The following is a 24,203-nucleotide window of genomic DNA, read 5'->3' as shown; positions in this document are numbered from 1 at the left end:
TTGCCAAATAAATTTAAACTCAGTTCTTCACAAATCCTGACATTTAATCCGAGTAAAAATTCCCTGTCTTGGGTCAGTTAGAATCATCACTTTATTTTAAGAATGTGAAACGTCAGAATAATAGTAGAAAGTGATTTATTTCATCACATTCCCAGTGGGTCAGAATTTTACATACACTCAATTAGTATTTGGTAGCATTGCCTTTAAATTGTTTAACTTCGGTCAAACGTTTCGGGTAGCCTTCCACAAGCTTCCCACAATAAGTTGGGTGAATTTTGGCCCATTCCTCCTGACAGAACTGGTGTAACTGAGTCAGGTTTGTAGGCCTCCTTGCTCGCACACGCTTTTTTCAGTTCTGCCCACAAATGTTCTATAGGATTGAGGTCAGGGCTTTGTAATGGCCACTCCAATACCTTGACTTTGTTGTCCTTAAAGCCGTTTTGCCACAACTTTGGAAGTATGCTTGGGGTCAATGTCCATTTGGAAGACCCATTTGCGACCAAGCTTTAACTTCCTGACTGATGCCTTGTGATGTTGCTTCAATATATCCACAATTTCCATTCCTCATGATGCCATCTATTTTGTGAAGTGCACCAGTCCCTGCTGCAGCAAAGCACCCCCACAACATGATGTTGCCACCCCTGTGCTTCACGGTTGGGATGGTGTTCTTCGGCTTGCAAGCCTCCCCCTTTTTCCTCCAAACATAACGATGGTCATTATGGCCAAACATAATTATTTCTGTTTCATCAGACCAGAGGACATTTCTCCAAAAAGTACAATCTTTGTCCCCATGTGTAGTTGCAAACCGTAGTCTGGCTTTTTTATGGTGGTTTTGGAGCTGTGGCTTCTTCCTTGCTGAGCAGCCTTTCAGGTTATGTCGATATAGGACTTGTTTTACTATGGATATAGATACTTTTGTACCCGTTTCCTCCAGCATCTTCACAAGGTCCTTTGCTGTTGTTCTGGGATTGATTTGCACTTTTCGCACCAAAGTATGTTCATCTCTAGGAGACCGAACACATCTCCTTCCTGAGCGGTATGACGGCTGCGTGGTCTCATGGTGTTTTTACTTGCGTACTATTGTTTGTACAGATTAACGTGGTACCTTCAGGCATTTGGAAATTGCTCCCAAGGATGAACCAGACTTGTGGAGGTCTACAATAATTTTTCTGAGGTCTTGGCTGATTTCTTTTGATTTTCGTATGATGTCAAGCAAAGAGGCACTGAATTTGAAGGTAGGCCTTGAAGTACATCCACAGGTACACCTCCAATTGACTCAAATGATGTCAATTAGCCTATCAGAAGCTTCTAAAGCCATGACATCATTTTCTGGAATTTTCCAAGCTGTTTATAGGCACAGTCAACTTAGTGTATGTAAACTTCTGACCCACTGGAATTGTGGAACAGTGAAATATAAGTGAAATAATCTGTCTGTAAACAATTGTTGGTAAAAAAATACTTGTGTCATGCACAAAGTAGATGTCCTAACCGACTTGCCAAAACTGTAGTTGTTAACAAGAAATTTGTGGAGTGGTTGAAAAACGAGTTTTAATGACTTCAATCTAAGTGTTTGTAAACTTCTGACTTCAACTGTAGGTAGGTAGTATCCTCACCCTTGTCACCCTAAGGTAACAGTACAGAGTTTGGTTTAGTATTGGTTACAGTCAGAGAAAGAAATGGGAGGATGTGGATATTATTTTACTGGAGGTGGGCTGTGTACCAAAGAACATACTGCACAGTAGTGAAAACTGTAAATATACATAATGTGTGAACATTTTCAGTTTTCTTATGGTATCTAGTAGAAAAAGGTTGGAACAAATACAGTGGCTTAAGAAAGTATTCACCCCCTTGGCATTTTTCCTATTTTGTTGCCTTACAACCTGGAATGAAAATAGATTTTCTGTGAAAATAAGTTTTACTGTGAAGCAAACAAGAAATAAGAAACAAAGAAAAAAAACTTGAGCATGCAGAACTATACTTTGTAGAGCCACCTTTTGCAGCAAATACAGCTGCAAGTTTCTTGGTATGTCTCTTTAAGACTGGCACATCTAGCCACAAGATTTGTCCATTCTTCAAGGCAAAAGTGCTCCAGCTCCTTCAAGTTGGATGGGTTCCGCTGGTGTCCAGCAATCTTTAAGTTATACCACAGATTCTTAATTGGATTGAGGTCTGGGCTTTGACTAGGCCATTCCAAGACATTTAATTGTTTCCCCTTAAACCACTCGAGTGTTGCTTCAGCAGTATGCTTCGGGTCATTGTCCTGCTGAAAGGTGAACCTCCGTCCCAGTCTCAAATCTCTGGAAGACTGAAACGGGTTAGGGTTAGGGTTGATGGGAGGGTGTGTTTGCGCCAGACATAGCGTTTCCTTGATGGCCTAAAAGCCCAGTTTTTGTCTCATCTGACCAGAGTACCTTCTTCCATATGTTTGGGGAGTCCCCCACATGCCTTTTGTCGAACACCAAACATGTTTGCTTATTTTTTTCTGTCCAGTCTTACATAAAGCCCAGCTCTGTGGAGTGTATGGCTTAAAGTGGTCCTATGGACAGATACTCAAATCTCCGCGGTGGAGCTTTGCAGCTTCTTCAGGGTTATTTTTGGTCTCTTTGTTGCCTCTCTGATTAATGCCCTCCTTGCCTGGTCCGTGAGTTTTGGTGGGCGGCCCTCTCTTGGCAGGTTTGTTGTGGTGCCAAATTCTTTCCATTTTTTAATAATGGATTTAATGGTGCTCTGTGGGATGTTCAAAGTTTTGGATATTTTTTTATAACCCAACCCTGATCTGTACTTCTCCACAACTTTGTCCCTGACCTGTTTGGAGAGCTCCTTGGTCTTCATAGTACTGCTTGCTTGGTGGTGCCCCTTGCTTAGCGGTGTTGCAGACTCTGGGGCCTTTCAGAACAGCTTTATATATAATGAGATCATGTGACAGGTCATGTGACACTTAGATTGCACACAGGTGGACTTTATTTAAATAATTATGTGACTTATGAAGGTAATTGGTTGCACCAGATCTTTTTTAGGGGCTTCATAGTGGGCTTCATAGCAAAGGGGGTGAATACTTTCGCAAGGCACTGTAGAACTCACCTTATGGTATCCTGAACATACTGAGTAGGCTAATGATGGGTTCATGCCACAGTAATAAGTCATGTCCACTAGATGGCTCTGGATTTCTCCAGTTTTTATTAACTGTTTAATAACAATGTAAATGTTATGTAAACAATGTAAACCTCTGTGCTTTTTTTATATAACCTATACAATCCACAGTACAATACATGATCTCATCATCCCCTTTCAACGGATAGCATACAAAGTCTATTCAAATCTTACTCTGACAATTTTAGTAACATGAAGTCAGCAGCAAGGGAATATGCTGCTTTGTTTTTGCACTATAAATCACTAGCACTGTGTTTTGTTTATAAGAAGTCCTTTTAAACCAGAAAGAGATACAGTATGATGTTTGCACTTGAAAATGATGAGACTGGACTCAAGACTGGACACAAACGCCAACAGCATCAGGACAATGATTCTATTATCTATCAATGAAGCAGAAGACCAGAAAATCCTGTTGAAATCTTCCCACGATACTTGTTCTGTTATAACGTCAACATCAATTAGTTGAATGAGCTGCTTTGTTTTGCTCTCTAAATTATGTAGTGTTTCTGGTGCTTCTGATTTACTGCACCTAGAGATCATGAGACAAGCCTCACTGGATAGATAAAGGAGAGAAATAGCATCATCAACAGCCGCTGTCTGTCACGTCATTAACACTGGTCACTGTTGTGTGGTGTAAGTCTGTCTGTCACGTCATTAACACTGGTCACTATTGTGTGGTGTAAGTCTGTCTGTCACGTCATTAACACTGGTCACTGTTGTGTGGTGTAAGTCTGTCTGTCACGTCATTAACACTGGTCACTATTGTGTGGTGTAAGTCTGTCTGTCACGTCATTAACACTGGTCACTGTTGTGTGGTGTAAGGGGGCCGCTGGACAGTCTGGGCAGCTAGGAAGCCTCAGGCAAATTGATTTGGTCTGGAATCAATGTCTTCATGGCTCCATCTACTGCCTCCTCTCCCTCAGGGTGTGTAAAAAGAAGGGCAGTGGGGAAGAACCTGCAGCTCTGTCTTCTCAGCGGCCCAGTTCGAAGCCTGTTCCCAGGGTTGCCTGGACAGAGCCTGCCACCTTCTAAGACATGTGGAACTATTGAGCTGTAGAATCTCATGATAGCATGTCAGGTATCAGGATCGGATCAAGCTATAGGACCGAGATTGGTTGATTAGAGGGGAAGAATGAAACCCAGTGGTGCTATGGGACCATGAGGCCCCGAATTTGGATACTTTTGCTCTGTAGGGTTGTTACAGTATGAAAATGTGAAACTTAGCCGTGGTGACTGAAGCAGGGAGATTCATGCTTTAAATGGCATTGTTGGGGGCTTCATGTATTAGTTTTCCTGTCGCTAATCTGAGTCCCTCCCATTAGATCTTTTATGTACAGTGGCTTCAGAAAATATTCATTCCCCTTTGACTTATTCCACATTTTGTTGTGTTACAGCCTGAATTGAAAATGGATGAAATAGTTTTTTTTCTCTCACCCATCTACACACAATAAATACCCCATAATAACAAAGTAAAAACATGTTTTTAGACATTTTAGCAAATATATTGAACATTTTATACAGAAATATCTCATTTACTTTGTAGAAGCACCTTTGGCAGCGATTACAGCAGTACGTTTTTCTTGGTAAGTCTCTAAGAGCTTTCCACAACTAGATTGTGCAACATTTGACCATTATTCTTTCAAAAAATGTTCAAGCTCTATCAAATTGGTTGTTGATCATGGCTAGACAACCATTTTCAGGTTTTACCATAGATTTTTCAGTAGTGTAACTGTAACTTGGCTACTCAGGAACATTCACTGTCTTCTTGGTAAGCAACTCCAGTTTAGATTTGGCCTTATGTTTTAGGTTATTGTCCTGCTGGTTGGTGAATTTGTCTCCCAGTGTCTGGTGGAAAGCAGACGTGAGTTTTGATTTAATTTATTAGGATCCCCATTAGCCTGGTTTTCCTCTAGGATTTTGCCTGTGCTTAGCTCCATTCCATTTCTTTTTTATCCTGAAAAACTCCCCAGTTCATAACAATTACAAGCATAATGTGTTTTATTGGATTTGCCCCAAACATAACACTTTGTATTCAGGACACAAAATGTATTGCTTTGCCACATTTTTTGCAGTATTACTTTAGTGCCTCGTTGCAAACAGGATGCATCTTTTGGAATATTTGTATTATGTACAGGCTTCCTTCTTTTCACTCTGTCAATTAAGTTAGTATTGTGGAGTAACTAAAATGCTATTGATCTATCCTCAGTTTTCTCCTATCACAGCCATTAAACTCTGTAACTGTTGAAATCTCTGAGTGGTTTCCTTCCTCTTCGGCAATTGAGTTAAGAAGGACGCCTGTATCTTTGTGGTGACTGGGTGTATTGATACACCATCCAAAGTATAATTGATAACTTCATCATGCTCAAATAAATATTCAATGACTGCTTTAAATGTTTTACTCATCTGCCAATTAGGTGTCCTTCTTTGCAAATTGGAAACCTCCCTGATCTTTGTGGTTCAATCTGTGTTTGAAATTCACTGCTCGACTGAGGGACCTTACAGATAATTGAATGTGTGGGTACAGAGTTGAGGTAGTCATTCAAAAATCACATAAAACACTATTATTGCACACAGAGTGAGCCCATGCTTATTTGGTGACTTGTTAATCAGATTTTTACTCCTGAACTTATTTAGGCTTGTCATAACAAAGTGGTTGAATACTTATTGACTGAAGACATTTCAGCTTTTCATTTTTATTAATTTGTAAAAATAGCGAAAAACATAATTCCACTTTGACATTATGGGTATTGTGTATAGGAGCGGAGCTGGAGCGGAGCGAGGAGTGGAGCTGGAGCAGAGTTACTGTAGGAGTGGAGCTGGAGCTTGCCCAATTTGACTGGAGAGTAGAGATTCCCAGAGGCTGGAGCCTCAACCTTTTCGCCCGCTCCAATAGCACTCCAGTAGCGCTCACTTCACAAGCTCAGGGCATGCCCGGCCCAGCATGCATTTGTAGTCTGAAGTGTGCGGCTATAGCCCCTTGCTTTAGCTACTGTCATGGAGTTCGCTAAATATTTTCATAAAGAAACTGATTAAAACACACAGGTGCTAAATCAAGGTGACTTACAAAGATGAGGACCAAGAGCATGAGAGGGAGTGTGGTGATGTAATGTCCACAACTAAATAATCATTGTGGAATCTGAAAATACACATATCCCAAAAGTATGATGGTGTACTTATTACGTGCTAATGCTAAAAGAAAGGAAGGAGGTAGGCAAGTAGATAAACTAAGTGTGTCATTGTAGCAAAGTATTTATAAATGAATAATCTGATCTCTTAAAAGTTTTGTTCATTTTTGTTCTATCTATTCTATACAATGGCTCATAATCCAACTTTCAAGGAGCTTTCCATTTTGATTTGGTTATTTTTCCTAAAAACCTTTAGGCCTACCTATAGAAGAAGAAAAAAGATGTGCATCCATGCCTAGCCTGGCAAGAGTGGCCAAAACGGTGTTTAGCATCCCCAGTGGCTCTGCAAGCGCAGAGAGGATATTCTTTGCTGCTGGCCTGCTCTCCAGGCACCATCACACGAGCCTGAAAAATTGGTGTTTCTAAAAATAAATTAAAAGGCAATGCAGACTGAGCCTAATAAGGCAGTTTTTGTTAAATTTATATTTAATTCTAAGTAATTCGCAGCATATATTTGCAATGTATAGACTATAATGATTTAATACAGCTAAATGTTGTTTAAATGCTGAGTGCTTAATGTCCCTGACTCATTACCAGTCTAGTGTGTTGCACTTGCAAATGCTTCACAATGTATTTCTTTGTAGCTATAGCCTTGAAATAATTGAAATAATATGGCCTAAATAATTAGTCTCCCTATCTGGCTCCTTACCTATTTAGAGTGTTTATATGCTGTTTAATATGACATGAGCGCTTCTTACATTCACCCTTTTTAATGTTTATTATAATACTTTTCATTCAAATAATATGGTTTGGTTTAAATACTTCAAAACCAAATGGTAGGTGCAGATAGTCCAAAAAACGCATGGATGTTGGTTAAATTGTGATCTTAATGAATGGAGCGAATTTGGAGCAGCAGTTTTATTTTCTGTGAGAGAGGAGTGTTTTTTTAGTGGAGCAGAAGGATGTGGAGCGCTGGAGCGGTGTTCAAGCACCTTTCCATGAGTGATGAGCAGGATTTCCGACCATTCAACTCTTCTCACATGCTCTGGTATAGGCCAGTGACAAAAAACGAAATTTAATACATTTTAAATTCATGGTATAACTGTCACGCCCTGACCTGAGAAAGCCTTTTTATGTCTCTATTTAGGTTTGGTCAGGGTGTGATTTGGGTGGGCATTCTATGTCCCTTTTTCTATGTGTTTGCATTTCTTTGTTTTGGCCGGGTGTGGTTCTCAATCAGGGACAGCTGTCTATCGTTGTCTCCGATTGGGAGCCATACTTAGGCAGCCTGTTTTTCCATTGGGGTTTGTGGGTAGTTATTTTCCTGTTTAGTTCTTGATAACCTGACAGAACTGTTGCTAGTCGTTTTTGTTTATTTTGTAAAGTGTTCAACCCAGGCCTGTATGGATGTGGATGTACGGATATACAGTGCTTTCAGAAAGTATTCAGACCCCTTGACTTTTTCCATATTTTGTTATGTTACAGCCTTATTCTAAAATGGATTAAAAGATAATAATCCTCAGCAATCTACACACAATAGCCCATGATGACAAAGCGAAATACCTTATTTACATAAGTATTCATACCCTTTGCGATGAGACTCAAAATTGAGCTCAGGTGCATCCTGTTTCCATTGATCATCCTTGAGATGTTTCTACAACTTGATTGGAGTCCACCTGTGGTAAATTCAATTGATTGGACATGATTTGGAAGGCACACAACCTGTCTATATAAGGTTCCACAGTTGACAGTGCATGTCAGAGCAAAAACCAAGCCATGAGGTCGAAGGAATTGTCCGTAGAGCTCCGAGACAGGATTGTGTTGAGGCACAGATCTGGGGAAGGGTACCAAAAAATGTCTGCAGCATTGAAGGTCCCCAAGAACACAGTGGCCTCCATCGTTCTTAAATGGAAGAAGTTAGGAACCACCAAGACTCTTCCAAGAGCTAGCCGCCCAGCCAAACTCGGGGGAGAAGGGCCTTGGTCAGGTAGGTAACCAAGAACCCGATAGTCACTCTGACAGAGCTCTAGAGGTCCTCTGTGGAGATGGGAGAAACTTCCAGAAGGACAACCATCTCTGCAGCACTCCACCAATCAGGCTTTTATGGTAGAGTAGCCAGACGGAAGCCACTCCCCAGTAAATGCACATGACAGCCTGCTTGGAGTTGCCAAAAGGCACCTAAAGACTCCCAGACCATGAGAAACAAGATTCTCTGGTCTGATGAAACCAAGACTGAACTCTTTGCCCTGAATGCCAAGCGTCACTTCTGGAGGAAACCTGGCACCATCCCTACGGTGAAGAATGGGGGTGACAGTATCATACTGTGGGGATGTTTTTCAGTGGCAAGGATTGGGAGACTAGTCAGGATCTAGGCAAAGATGAACGGAGCAAAGTACAGAGAGAACCTTGATGAAAACTTGCTCCAGAGCGCTCAGGACCTGACTGAGGCGAAGGTTCACCTTTCAACAGGACAACGACCCTAAGCACACATTCAAGACAATGCAGGAGTGGCTTCGTGACAAGTCTCTGAATGTCCTTGAGTGGCCCAGCCAGAGCCCGTACTTGAACCCGATCGAACATCTCTGGAGAGACCTGAAAATAGCTGTGCAGCAACGCTCCCCATCGCTCCCCATCCAACCTGACAGAACTTGAGAAACTCCCCGAATACAGGTGTGCCAAGCTTGTAGAGTCATATCCAAGAAGACTCAAGGCTGTAATCGCTGCCAAAGGTGCTTCAACAAAGCACTATGTAAAGGGTCTGAATACTTATGTAAATGGGAATGGTAACTGTGTAGCAATTACCATTCTCGATTGTGATTCGATACCACTACTACTATACACTTACCAACCACTTTATTATTATTAGGTACACCACCCATTCACTTCTACAGACAGAGAGTCATGTGACCATGGCTTGCTACAGTATATAAAGCAGGCAGACAGGCATCGAGGCATTCAGTTACTGTTTGATTGAAAGTTAGAATGGGCAAAACGAGTGACCTAAGCGGCTTTGAGAGTGGTATGATCGTTGTTGGCAGGCATGCTGGATCCAGTATCTCAGAAACGGCCGGCCTCCTGAGCTTTTCACGCATGACAGTGTCTAGGGTTTCCCAAGAATGGTGTGACAAAAGAAAATCCAGTCAGGGGCAGTCCTGTGGGTGAAAACAGCTCATTGATGAGAGAGGTAGAAGGAGAATGGCAAGACTCGTGCAAGCTAACGGGCAGGCCAAAAACAGACAAATAACAGCACAGTACAACAGTGGAATGCAGAACGGCATCTCAGAACACACAACCCGTCGATCGTTGTCATGGATGGGCTATTGCAGCAGACGACCACACCAGGCTCCACTCCTATCAGCTAATAACAAGAAGACGCTGCTCCAGTGAGCACGCGATCACCAACATTGCACAATTGAGGAGTGAAAAAACATTGCCTGGTTCGACACATCCCGCTTCCTGTTGCGTCATGCTGATGGCAGAGTCAGGATTTGGCGTAAGCAGCATGACCTGGTGTCAACGGTACAGGCTGGTGGTGGTGGTGTACCGCCGTCAAATCTGCAGCAACTGCGTGATGGCATGGACCAACATCCCTGTGGAACATTTCCAACCTCTAGAATCCATGCCCCGAAGAATTCAGGCTGTTCTGGAGCTAAAGGGGGTCCAACCCGGTACTAGATGGGTGTAGCTAATAAACTGCCTTGGTGAGCATATTTAAGCTACTGTTCACTGAGAGTGAGTTCCTTTTTACAGCATGTCTACATGTTTACTATGCGAGATCCATGTCCTCATCTCACTGTGCTCCACTGAGTTACAGGACCAAGTTTCAGAAGAACTGCATTGCCATACATTCTGGTATAGTCTGCATTAAATGATGAAGTCTGGAATGGTGCCATTTCACATTTCCATAGGCTCCCACATCATGAATCTATCATGAGATGTGATGTGGAAGGGAGATGAGCTGTTGCAAGGATTACAGTATATTACAGGGCCTGTCGGCCGGCGCCCTGTACAGAGTGCCACATAGATTACAATCCTGCTCTTTTCAATGATTAATTACCTGTAGCTCAATTATTCATGCTATGTTTATGTGGACCAGAAAAGCCTCTATGAATAATAGATTGGGGCTGGCTCCATCATGTTCACCAGCTCTGGGTTGATTGAGGAAATCAGAGAGGAGAGGGGGAGAGAGGATCCAGAGTGTTGTCTCAAGCTCAACCCTTCTCAGCTCCTCTCTCATCCTACTCTGACTTCACTTTATACATTTACTGTACAGCTTAAGGAGGGATTCCTTCTTTACATGTTTTTATTTTAAATTATGTGACTGTTTGCGAGATAAAACAGTGTTGGTTGGTAGGGTTTCCTGAAAGTGCTGAGGAAGTGGATGAGAGTTGCCAGACTGGGCTGAGCGCTAGGTTACAGTACAGTAATGTTATTCTACTGGCCCATTCATTTCCATTTAATCTCAAACGGAAACCTTCACACAATAATCAACCACCTACCATGAACTTTACTTGCTTGTTTGCCATATCAAGTGTCTTGAGAACTGTACAAAAAGTAATGTGATTTAGACAAATCATTCTACGGTACATTAATAAGGCACTGTGTATAGGGGTTAGCCTGCGGTGCTAGGGTTATTGTAACTGTGGTATGTAGTGGTAGGGTTATTGTAACTGTGGTTTGTAGTGGTAGGGTTATTGTAACTGTGGTTTGTAGTGGTAGGGTTATTGTAACTGTGGTTTGTAGTGGTAGCGTTATTGTAACTGTGGTTTGTAGTGGTAGCGTTATTGTAACTGTGGTTTGTAGTGGTAGCGTTATTGCAACTGTGGTTTGTAGTGGTAGGGTTATTGCAACTGTGGTTTGTAGTGGTAGGGTTATTGTAACTGTGGTTTGTAGTGGTAGGGTTATTGCAACTGTGGTTTGTAGTGGTAGGGTTATTGCAACTGTGGTTTGTAGTGGTAGGGTTATTGCAACTGTGGTTTGTAGTGGTAGGGTTATTGCAACTGTGGTTTGTAGTGGTAGGGTTATTGCAACTGTGGTTTGTAGTGGTAGGGTTATTGCAACTGTGGTTTGTAGTGGTAGGGTTATTGTAACTGTGGTTTGTAGTTATGTACCCTCCGGCAGAATGTACTGTACTTCCCTATGGGAACAATCTGCTACAGCAAAGCTTGTCTGACTGCAGCAGCTTCACATCAGAGATGAAGTCGCTGTTGGCTATTTCTGTGTACTGAGGGAACATCCACATTAATTGGGCATAAACAACAAACTTACCTAAGATTGTTCTCTCTCTCGCTCTCATGCTCTCTCAGCTAGCAGAACCCCAGTTCCCATTTAGATTAGAAAAAAGGGTAAAACCAACAAGAAAGAAAGCAAGGAAGAAAGAAAGGGTAATAAACAAAGAACTTCCAGTAGGCAGGAGGGAAGCCGAAGGAATTCACATTTTCCATATCGGAGGTTCCCACCGACCACAGCCGCCATCCCGTCCATGGGCGGTGACTCAGGCCTGGATCAGGTTGGCAGCATCCAGCGATCCAGCCAGCCTGCCAGCCTGGTCACGATAAACATCAATGCTCATATTCCCTCTATTTCTGGCTTGACATACACTCCGACATGGTTACCTCACAGCACCTCTACATCAACACACTTTGTGTGTGAGGGAGAGAAACACTACAGGTAGGTGTGTGTGTGTGTGTGCGTGCGTGCGTGCGTGCGTGCGTGCGTGCGTGTGTGTATTTGTTTGTATGTTTGTGTGGACAGATGAGCCTGAAAAACAGAGGGTAGAGTCCGTGCCATGTCAATTTGAGGAAACATTTTTCTCATTGCCCACAATGCTAAAGCAAAAACGCACACAACCTAAAAGAATGAGCCAAAAAGCGCTCCAGCAGGTAAAGTCACATTTAGTTATTGGTTGCAGGATACAATCAGAATCAAAATGGTCATCAGTAATTGTCATAAAATACATACAGTACGTATCATCACGTCAGGTACAGTCACCAACACGTGAGGTACAGAACATTTGTTGAAGAGCTTGCTTTTTACATTGGGAAAACCAGCATTATCCCACCTTATATTTTAGGTAAAATGTGCAATAAAACATCACTTGTGGAGTTTCTAATGGTGGCAGCAAAGCAAAAGTCTCTTTCCTGTTCAGTATGTTTAATAAACTAGTTGTTCAGTTACACGTTAATTAAAAAACACAACCCTGGAAACATTTTATATTTCATGAAGTTTGGCCATTATCTCTCTGTATTCCTCAGAATTAATGATAATTCATTCCTTATCAGAATTCATAGGAAAGTTGAGATGGTGGTCGCGGTTCCAATCTAAATACATTACAACTCCCCATCCCAAACCTGCCCTCATTTCAACATTTCTGGAAGTTTCACTTAATTTCACAATAAGGTACAGATATGAAGTGAAACTTCCAGAAGCTTTCAAATGAGGGCCAGGTTGTCAGGATGGGTAGTGTACTGTACAAGTACACATTAATTACAAGTAAGTACCACTCAAGATACACAGGATTTAGCTAGTTATAATGAAGTGTAACACCTAATAATTCATTGTACTTAGGCAAACATTACATGTACTACAGTATGCTTGAAATAGTGTGTTTTTCCTCATCTGGGATGATCAAGTTAACCCAGATGGTAAACTTTATTTTGGTGGCAAGTGCTAGCAATAACATTGAGTGGAGATACATTCATGGGTAAGCAATTAGAGCCTATTGAGCATAATCTCTCGGACACCCAGCACATCCACGAGGGGTCACAACCTTTGTGACAGTTGTTACTGAATCTGATGCAGCTGAGCAGAAATAAAACATTAAGCCCATTTGTAACAAGCATGGTAAAAAGCATAAATGGTTACACCTTTGTAATTACAGACTGCAATTACTACCAGTTACGTTTTGTTACTACACTGTAACTATTGGTTGTTACTGTTAACTACAATATGTGCTACAGTGTAATTACACATGTAATTACATTGTAATAAGAACCCCTTAAAATGAAGTGTAACCTAAAGTACATTGAGTACTGTACTTTCCCATTGAAGAGCATTCATGTGAGCTCAATATAAAACAAACGCTCACGTTTCTAGTCATTTGAGCGCAATAGAACACACACTACATGCTCCCGTTCTAGAACAGTCATGTGAGCCAGATAAAGCAGAACTACTCTCAAATCAGATACAGATAGATATCAAATATCACATGCACATAATGCAGTTTACCAACAAGCTTGTGTTAGATATCCAAGAAGAGACCTTTTGTGGCAGGCAGTCATTGTAAATAAGAATTGGTTATAAATGGACCTGCCTGGAAAAATACAAATATATAAAAGTAATACCACCACTGATATGTTTTTACTGTCTTGAGAAGAGTTGGGAGAGGACAGAGACTTGTATTGCACAGACCCCCACTGCACAAACAGACAAACAGACAGAGCATGGGGAGAAGGAAAAGAGCCCTACAGATGGCCCCTGGGGAAAAACAGACATCTTTCCAAATATTCTAAATGAATACACACTCTTTTCGGACATGTCCTTTTCCCTGTGTAAATCTGATCTTTTGGAATCTGATCTTTTGAGTGCAGATTTATACCACATCCATATGTGGATCTCAATTCTGATACAGTTCTGATGCTCCATATGCAACCTCAGTCTGGACTCTCAGATCAGATTTCTTTGCTCTGAAGTGCAAATATGGAGAAAAAAATCAGAATTGGGGTTCTTAGGGTGTGGGGGGGGCTGTGTAAACACAGCCATAAAGACCCATACAAAAATAAATCTGTTTTCTTGAACTACTAAGGTCGTTCCCGGAAAGGTGACGTTTCTGAAAACTAGACGACCTAAAGGAAATACTGTATAATATGCTATTTACACACCATCATACATTGTTGTGTAGGCTATAGCTGGAAAAAGTAGTTTCTGTAGCATCATCCTAAAATGAGTGCTGATTATCTCACCCATTATTTATTTGAAAAAATCTAGGATTATCCCATATTAAACCTGGGATATCAGCTGTCATAACTCCACAGTGACACTATTCTTGTAACAGATATCCAAAAACATACAGAACCGTTCATTTTTGAAACATAACAGATGTTGTGTACAAGCTTTGCATACACACTATAGTAAAAAGATGCCTGCATGCTGTCCTTGTGGTTCTTGAAATTCCTAGAATGGAATGCAATCTTTCCTGGGGATAAGAATACAGAGTGCTGCACTGCAGACCCATCTTAAAATGCTCTTTACTTAATTGCCACGGTAGGTTGACCCTAGCTTGCTCTACTGTGCGTGTGAGGGAGTGATTGTCTACACCTGGGTACCCATGGGTTCGTCACATAAGAAGAGTCCCGCACATACAAAACAATCACCTTTGCACCTTTTATTGTATTGTTTCAATGAAGTTTACACTGTCCAAAGTCTGCTCTCCTATCCTACATATCAGATCTAACTTAGTTCACATGGAAACCTATAAGCAATTCACAAGTCTACTTTCCATAAAAGCCTTGGAGTTCCACCTAAACCTACTTTACATGAAACCCTTAGAAACACATTGTCTCCATGACCCCTCTGCCTTCTAGAAGGACAGTCTAGGCCTCTGATTAATATGCTACTTCTCCACTCAGTTCATCTGTACAGATATCAGGAGCCAGGGGGCACAGAGAGTGAGAATAGCTTGACTGTAAGTAGTCAGCATGCACATGGTAATGAGTGTGTCTCTCTTTGGATTTTGTTGTGCATCTGGATCGGTAGCATGCCTAACATGATGCAATTCCAATCTATAAGAAAATCTTGACTATGTTATTGCTGTCATATTATAATGTGGAGCATGTCATGCATTTGCAGTCTCAAGACCAGTCTAAATGCATCAGCAATTAATGGTGAACAAACAACTGACGTTCAACCCGAGGAGGAAACATGGACATAAAATACAATTCTCAAATAAATCTACTTGTCTCCTTGTTGAGAACGCAGAATGAAGACATAGGTCCATGATAAACCAGAATGCCGGTGGGCATAGAGTCGGCCATCTTGCCAAAATTGGCAATTTTATACATCAACATTCCCGCCTAGAAGAATCCTTTTGATAAAATACACAAAATACGCTTCTGAACAAACTAAATGATTTTCTCAGAAACTGACTGTTACTGGTAACTGGTATCCTTTATGTATGTAATAATGTAATGTAGTGCACAGCATCATTAATAACAGATCATTTGACACTCAAATATTGAAAGTTTTCAATAACTGCTACAAAATGGAAACTGTCTGTTGCAGTTTCTAAAAGAAGAAATACAATCTTTTTAGTACTTCTGTTTCGAAATACTTGTTTTGATTCACTATTGTCTACCTCAAAGGAACACAATGTAACAGTTTTGCATCAATGTTGAAATAACGTTTTTCACTGCAGTGGTTTCCACAATACAAGTCGTGTTGTGCTGATATTGTCCTTTTTTTGCATTTGGAAGATATTTGGTTGGCTAAAGATTCACAGGCGCCAAACATGGCACCAAAGCTATATGACTGGAGTTGCTACTTTTTTCCTCAGATCCATTCTGATGTTCATCTAAACTACCTTACACCTTCTCCTCCACGCACAGTGGTGATCCACACAGCCAGAAACAGACAGCCCCCGCTTGGGAGAACACTCCAGAAAAATACCGGAGAAAACCCCACCCGCTACTGTCTGTAAACCACCCCTCTGAAATGAAGTGCACAGACATGGGCACCTCTCTGGCCTGGCCTCAGGGGTCTATGCACTACCATTGTAGCGAGACACCCTGTGACATGCAATGTAGTAATACACTGCACTCACCAGGAGCTAAAGCCGAGGCCTTAGCTTACTGTAGCTAACCAACCAGACAGTGTCTGTAGGAGACTGTTACACCTAGCAGGCCTGGGCTGGGCGCTGGCTGGGTGGAGCAGGACCCTTCTTCCCCTCGGTGCAGCAGTCCAGTTCCAGACAGGGGGAGAAAAGTGACGTGAACAGGCGGCCCAGGCCCTTCCGGAACATGCTGTTGGAGAGACTATAGATGAGACAGTTGCAGAAGCTGTTGCTGATGGCTAGCCATGTGGTGAGGAAGGAGGCCACCAGGTGGCAATAGAGGCCGGCACTCTCCAGCAGGAAGTAGACGATGTAGGGCATCCAGAGCACGTAGAACACGCTGGTAATACGGAACAGCACCATGGCGTAGCGCTTATCCAGGCACCCTTCACCACGCTCGCCCCTCTCGTTCCCCTGGGGGCCGAAGCGTGCATGGCGTTGGGTGATCTTGCGGGTGTGCTGACGGCAGATGCGGAAGATACTCCCATAGGTGAAACACACAGTGAGGGTGGCTGGAGCATACAGCAGAGCCACGATGAATGAGCTGAAGCCCGGATCAGTCTGCCACGAGGTCGCACACCAGCGAAATATATCTCCGTGGTAGCCAGGCTTCCCACACCCGAAGAAGGAGGGCAGGAAGATGAGGGCGGAGTAGAGCCAGATGAGGCCAATACAGACGCGCAGGCGACACGGTGTGACCAGCGTAGCATAGGAGAATGGCCGTGTGATAGCGATGTAGCGGTCAACACTAATACACGCCAGGGACGCCATGGACACACTCTTCAGCACAGACACCAGGTAGACAAACACCTTACAGGTGAGCTCCTCGTCCAGCCCCTTGAGGTAGTGGAGCAGGGACAGGGAGGGCACCAGGCAACTCACCCCCACCAGGAGGTCTGCGTAGGCCATGGTCTGGATGAAGTGGCTGGTGGTGTGGTGGTGGAGCAGTGGAGCACAGTGGAACACAAAGATCACCACCAGGTTGCCGCTGATGATGAGGATGGTGAGGAAGAGAATGACGGACACCTCCAGCACGCAGGTGTTGAGGTTGTAGGAGTAGCCCAGGCCCAGCAGGCAGAAAGGAGAGCTGCTTTGGTTCACATCAGAGGAGGTAAAGTTCATGTTGGAGCTGCGGGAAACAGACCGGTCAGTTCAGTTCTGCTCTCATCTCTTATTACGGTCTTTATCACTTTCTTTAACCAGATGGTCAGTTTCTCTCTCTTTAACCAGACGGTCAGTTACTCTCTCTTTAACCAGACGGTCAGTTACTCTCTCTTTAACCAGACGGTCAGTTTCTCTCTCTTTAACCAGACGGTCAGTTACTCTCTCTTTAACCAGACGGTCAGTTACTCTCTCTTTAACCAGACGGTCAGTTCATCAATCCGTGCTCCTCTCCCTTGCACTTTAGTTACCCCCTGGAGGTAAGCTGCTACTCAATGGTTGTTTCTTCCCCTCCTCTTCTCTGCTGCTCCTCTCCTTCTTGTCTCTTTTTTCACTTTTCTGGCCTCAGAGTGCAATGCAGTCTTACAGTAGCAAACGTTGTCCTCTGTTGCGCACTGAGAACAGCAGAGAATGTTGCTGTGTATGAGTGTGTGTGTATGTAATTGAGTCATGTGCCAGTACCAGCCAGCCTTCTGGTGGGCTAACCTAGCACATGCAGGCTCTGGTGTGTACAGTACACATGGCTGCAGTAGTCTGTCTACCCACTAGTTTCGGTTCCACCTCTAGTCCTCTCTCCTTCCCACTGAGCTGCAGAGGTGCATACAAACACAATCTCTGGATGTCAACTTCTGTGCATGCCCTGTACAGTACCCGCAGGTGGAGTTCAAGGAGTCCCGGAGGTCATCTAAAAGTCTAGATCTATAACTCCTCGGCGAAATTATAACCAGTGTAGAGAGAGATTTAACGGACAAAAACAGTCATCAGAAGCCAGAAACACATTCCAACCAAAACAGCGCTGTAAATGTCTAGAAGTAGCAGCAGCAGCAGAAGTGCTTTGCAGGAGAGACGCAAAGAAATAGAAATCCAGAATACCACAGCATCCACAGAGAGTAGGAGGATAGGAGGAGGATAGTAGAGCATCCAGCGGTGCAAGGAGCTCCAGTCTCCGATTCCAAACCTCTTTTGAACCAGTGAGTGTTTAGAGTAAAAGAATAAGGAGGAAACGATAGTCCTTTACTGCTCCACTCTGCTGTGGCACTGATGCAGCAATGGTACTGCCCTCTCCTCCCCCTTGCTCTCTCTCTCTGTCTCTTTCTCTCTCTCTCTCTTTCTCTCTCTCTCTGTTTCCTTTGCTATGCCTGCAGCAGCAACAGCCTGAGAGGAAGAGCTCCTCCCTCTCTGCAGGCTCAGCCAGTGAGTATAGCTGGGTAGAGCTCTCTCCACACAGACTGTGCACACCCACCTACGTATACACAGAAGACTCTGAAGGCTCCCCCATCACATACTGTACACATGCGTGCAGGTGTCCCCTCACACACAAATACAGATACAGACACACATGCATATACACACACAGAGAGACACAGTTATGCATTCATGTACACACATGCATGGACACACACACACATTCACACACAAACTCACACTGACACACACACGCCCACACGCACACACACAGGTTAAAGAAAGAGGAGCCATGGAACCATCCTTTTTGATCATGCATAACAGAACTCACTGTGGGATTTAATCAAGATACTTAGTGAAGACAAAAGTTTTCAGACGGGGTTGAAGTGTAGGGTTTGAACCTGAAATTAGGGAGGGGCAGTTCACCTTGCGTCTCCATAGGCAAGCACCAGGGTCTTGAAGTAGGTGCGAGCTTCGACTGGGAGCCAGTGGAGAGCGTGAAGGAGCGGGTTGACATGGGAGAACTTGGGAAGGCTGAACACCAGACGGGCTGCAGCGTTCTGGATGAGTTACAGGGGTTTGATGGCACAAGTGGGGAGCCCAGCCAGCAGAGAGTTGAAGTAGTCTATGTGGGAGATGACAAGTGCCCAGATTAGAACCTGTGACGCTTCCTGGGTGAGGAAGGGTCATACTCTATGGATGTTGTAGAGCGTGAACCAGCAAGAGTACTGCTTTGATGTTTTCAGAGAACGACAGGATGTTGTCCAGGGTCACGCCGAGGTTCTTTGCACTCTGGGATGGGGACACCGTAGAGTTGCCAACTGTGATGGAGAGCTCTTGGAGTAGGCAGGCCTTCCCTGGGAGGAAGAGCATCTCCTTTTTGTTGAGGTTGAGTTTGAGGTGGTGGGCCTTCATCCAAGCCGAGCTGTTTGCCAGGCACGCAGAGATGCGTGTCGCCACTTAGGTACCAGAAGGGGTGAAGGAGAAAAGTAGTTGAATGTCATCTGCATAGCAATGATAGGAGAGACCATGTGAGGATATGACGAAGCCAAGTGACTTGGTGTATAGAGAAAAGAGGAGAGGGCCAAGAACCGAGCCCTGGTGGACACCAGTAGTGAGAACACGTGGTGCAGACACATCAGCTGGTAGGATCAACCTGACAGGTAGGATGCAATCCAAGAATCGCCCAGCCCAGTCTGCAGTGTGTGCGAGTTTGTGGAGAGGAACAGAGCAGGCATTGAGAGGTGGTTTGTTATTCTTCACCATATGGAGGGGGTGTCAGTCATTGATGGTGTTTACGACTGGGTCAAGGGTCAATTCATGCACATCTGCCGCCATTATGGGGCCAAAGTCGGCCTGGACCCGCTGAACAAGCGCTGAGTTGTTCCGTGGCCTTCACCCTGCAGAGTAGGTAAACATCAACCCACATGTCTCACCCCAATATTACCACAGGAAATAGTAAACCAGTAAATAGTAAACACTGTTCTCTGGGAGAAGGTGGTGGTTGAGGGTGTGGCTGTGACTAATTTCCCTTCGTTTCTTCAGGTATTATCAGCTTCACAGAAAGGTCAAGCTGCAGTGTGTGTGTGATGGGTATACAGCTATATTGAGAGAGTAAATAGTACCCGTAGTAGAAGTAATTGCTTATACAGTGGAACTGGAAATATGATACAGCCAGTATTTCTGTAAGAAGATGTATATCCGAGTTCAGAACATAGAGCCATACCTTCACTCAAAACCACACACACATGCTGTGCATCACTGTAGTGTATCCATTTCCCTATTACAACTAACTCCTACTCGTAAAGACAGTCTCTTTGCCGCCACACTCCTTCTGGCCAAATTGAGTTAGACACTGGCACTTGCTCGATTACTAAAGGCCTGACTGGTGCCAGAGACAATTTCTATCATTTCTGCAGGACGAATCCACTGTCTGGTTTGGCATCATCCTCAAGGGACGGAGTACAGACAACCTGATGGACAGGGGAGAATGAGCCTATCTTGATTGTGTTGTCATCTGCCTCTGTGATCTTGTTGTTGTCAGTTGAGCTTGTTGTTTTTTGCATATGTTGATTGTCTTTTAACTAAAGAGCTGATGATGCAAGACTAATTCCTGAATAAGGCCAATAAAGTGAACTGAGTCTGTTGATCATTATTTCATGACTCAATAAATCAGGTGGGATGACATTCACCCCTCACATCAAAACGACAGCAAAAAACAGTGATAAAAAAACAGCAATTTTATCTCATGAACATTATCCATACCAGCACGAGCCGGTGGGGATGCATCATCACCTAAAGGTCATAGGTCAGATGTACTACCTAAGTGCTGAGACTAGAGAGAGGCGGTGGCATTTTACTTTTCCTCTCCATGACAACCAACCAGTCCTGACACATCATGTTGTTCCTTGATAATGGCCATGATCAACACAGTTAAGCCAGTCAGTTATAGGTGCTGAAGTGTACATTACTCTCTATGACCCACGCTTCTATAAACTGTACACGTCTGTGTACTGTACTTTACCTTGCCCAGGTATAGTGCATGTTGTTGTATTCTACATTGTAAAATAGGCTTACACCATCAGACACACATCCAGGTCTCTTTATAGGCTACCAGTACACTGTATTGTAATACTTTCCTGTAGCTAGATTCAGACCTGATACATCTGCCAGACCTGCCTATCTGTTGTCAGTCTGTCTGAGTCAATACACTCTTTATCTAGTGACACTTAAGAGCATGTAAGTGTGACTACACATTCATCAGAGTTATGAACGATGGGCTTAGTCAGTCCAACAAACTCACTAAAGCGCAAATAAAGCATTTATAATTTGATTCTATTATCTTGTTTATTTAAGTAAGTCTTAAAAATACATAATGTATAGCCAAAGAGTGATGGGATACGTTTGTACACTGACATGCCGTAGAAAGCGACTTTCATACTGCAATTGTAACATTATCACTAAACAATCACTTCTATTGAGATCCCTTCTTTGACATGTTCTACTGTGCTGCTGGGCACATCAAACAGAGGCAGGATGCAAACATACACTATATATACAAAAGTTTGTGGACACCCCTTCAAATCAGTGGATTCGGCTATTTCAGCCACACCTGTTGCTGACAGGTGTATAAAATCAAGGACACAGTCATGCAGTCTCCATAGACAAACATTGGCTGTAGAATGGCCTTAGTGAAGAGCTCAGTGACTTTCAACGTGGCACCGTCATAGGTTGCCACCTTTCCAACAAGTCAGTTCGTCAAATTTCTTCCATGCTAGAGCTGCCCCGGTAAAACGTAAGTGCTGTTATTGTGAAGTTGAAACGTCTTGGAGCAACAACGGCTCAGCTGCAAAGTAGTAGGCCACACAAGCTCACAGAACGGGACCACCGAGTGCTGAGGAGCATAGCGTGTAAAAATCGCGAGTTGCAACACTCACTACAGCGTTCCAAACTGCCTCTGGAAGCAATGTCAGCACAATAACTGTTTGTCAGAAGCTTCATGAAATGGATTTACATGGCCGAGCAGCCACATACAAGCCTAAGATCACAATGCGCAATGCCAGGCTTCGGCTGGAGTGGCGTAAAGATCGCTGCCATTAGACTTTGGAGCAGTGGAAACGTGTTCTCTGGAGTGATGAATCACACTACACCATCTGACAGTCTGACGGGCAAATCTGGGTTTGGCGGATGCCAGGAGAATGCTACCTGCCTGAATGCACAGCGCCAACTGTAAAGTTTGGTGGTGGAGGAGGAATGGGGCTGTTTTTCATGGTTTGGGTTAGGCCCCTTAGTTCCAGTGAAGGGAAATCTTAACTCTACAGCATATAATGACATTTTAGACGATTCTGTGCTTTCAACTTTGTGGCAACAGTTTGGGGATGGCCCTTTCCTGTTTCAGCATGACAATGCCCCCATGCACAAAGCGAGGTCCATAAAGAAATGGTTTGTCGAGATCGGTATGGAAGAACTTGACTGGCCTGCACAGAGCCCTGACCTTAACCCTCTCAAAAACCTTTAGGATGAATTGGAACGCTGACTGTGAGCCAGGCCTAATTGCCCAACATCATTGCCCAACCTCACAAATGCTCTTTAAATCAAATCAAATCAAATTTTATTTGTCACATGCGCCGGTGTAGATCTTATTGTGAAATGCTTACTTACAAGCCCTTAACCAACAATGCAGTTTTAAGACAAATACGAGTTAAGAAAAATATTCAAGAAATAAACAAAAGTTAAAAATAAAAGAGCAACAATAAAATAACAATAACGAGGCTATATATAGGGGGTACCGGTACCGAGTTAATGTGTGGGGGCACAGGTTAGTTGAGGTAATTGAGGTAATATGTACATGTAGCTAGGGGTAAAGTGACTACGCATAGATAATAGATAATAAATAGCAGCGTAAAAAAAAGGGGGGGTCAATGCAAATTGTCTGGGTAGCCATTTGATTGGCTGTTCAGCAGTCTTATGGCTTGGGGGTAGAAGCTGTTAAGAAGCCTTTTGGACCTAGACTTGGTGCTCCGGTTCCGCCTTGCCGTGCGGTAGCAAAGAGAACAGTCTATGACTAGGGTGGCTGGAGTCTTTGGCTATTTTTAGGACCTTCCTCTGACACCGCCTGGTATAGAGGTCATGGCTGTCTTGGTGTATTTAGAACCATGATAGTTTATTTGTAATGTGGACACCAAGGAACTTGAAGCGCTCAACCTGCTCCACTCCAGCCCTGTCGATGAGTATGGGGTTGTGCTCGGCCCTACTTTTCCTGTAGTCCACGATCTTAACCTTTGTCTTGATCACATTGAGGGAGAACTTAATGATGGTGTTGGAGTCGTGCTTGGCCAATCATTCATGGGCAAGCAGGGAGTACTGGAGGGTACTAAGCACGCACCCCTAAGGGGCCCTTGTGCTGAGGACACTATGGTGTTGAACGCTGAGCTGTAGTCAATGAACAGCATTCTCACGTAGGTGTTCCTTTTGTCCAGATGGGAAAGGGCAGTGTTGAGTGCAATAGAGATTGCGTCGTCTGTGGATCTGTTGGGGTGGTATGCAAATTAGAGTGGGTCTAGGATTTCTGGGATTATGGTGTTGATGTGAGCCATGACCAGCCTTTCAAAGCATTTCATGGCTAGAGACATGAGTGCTACGGGTTGGTAGTCATTTTGGCAGGTTACCTTGGTGTTCTTGGGCACAGGGACTATGGGGGTCTGCTTGAAACATGCAGGCATGAGAGACTCGGCCAGGGACAGGTTGAAAATGTCAGTGAAGACACTTGCCAGTTGGTCAGTGCATGCTCGGAATACATGTCCTGGTAATCCGTCTGGGCCTTGTGACTGTTGACCTGTTTCAAGGTTTTACTCACATAGGCTACGGTGAGCATCACACAGTCATCTGGAACAGCTGGTGCTCACATGCATGCTTCAGTGTAGCTTGCCTCCAAGCGCGCATAGAAGTAATTTAGCTCATCTGGTAGGCTTGTGTCACTGGGAAGCTCGCGGCTGGGCTTCCCTTTGTAGTCCGTAATAGTTTGCAAGCCCTGTCATATCCGATGAGCATCGGAGGTGGTGTAGTAGGATTCAATCTTAGTCCTGTATTTACGCTTTACCTGTTTGATGGTTTGTCTGCAGCTCTACCCTTTATCTCAGTGAGGATGGTGCCTGTATTCCATGGCTTCTGGTTGGGGTTTGTAGGTACTGTACTATGGGGAAAACATCATCGATGCACTTATTTATGAAGCAGGTGACTGATGTGGTGTACTCCTC

At 43.6% G+C, this 24,203-nt stretch overlaps 1 protein-coding gene across 1 annotated transcript; it reads right to left on the bottom strand.

Annotated features, from left to right (window-relative positions):
• Positions 1-14,026: 14,026 nt before the first annotated feature.
• On the bottom strand, positions 14,027-18,360 carry LOC106585411 (putative G-protein coupled receptor 21). The gene has a single exon (XM_014171570.3). The coding sequence runs from the start codon at positions 17,221-17,223 to the stop codon at positions 16,165-16,167; it is 1,059 nt and encodes a 352-aa protein (XP_014027045.1). The 5' UTR covers positions 17,224-18,360; the 3' UTR covers positions 14,027-16,164.
• Between the last annotated feature and the right edge of the window lie 5,843 nt (positions 18,361-24,203).

Source organism: Salmo salar, chromosome 24 (assembly GCF_965601325.2).
Source record: "Salmo salar chromosome 24, fSalSal1, whole genome shotgun sequence".
Taxonomy (NCBI): Eukaryota; Metazoa; Chordata; class Actinopteri; order Salmoniformes; family Salmonidae; genus Salmo; species Salmo salar.
The sequence above is the reverse complement of the archived record's forward strand: the minus strand, read 5'-3'. Positions and strand labels throughout refer to the sequence as shown.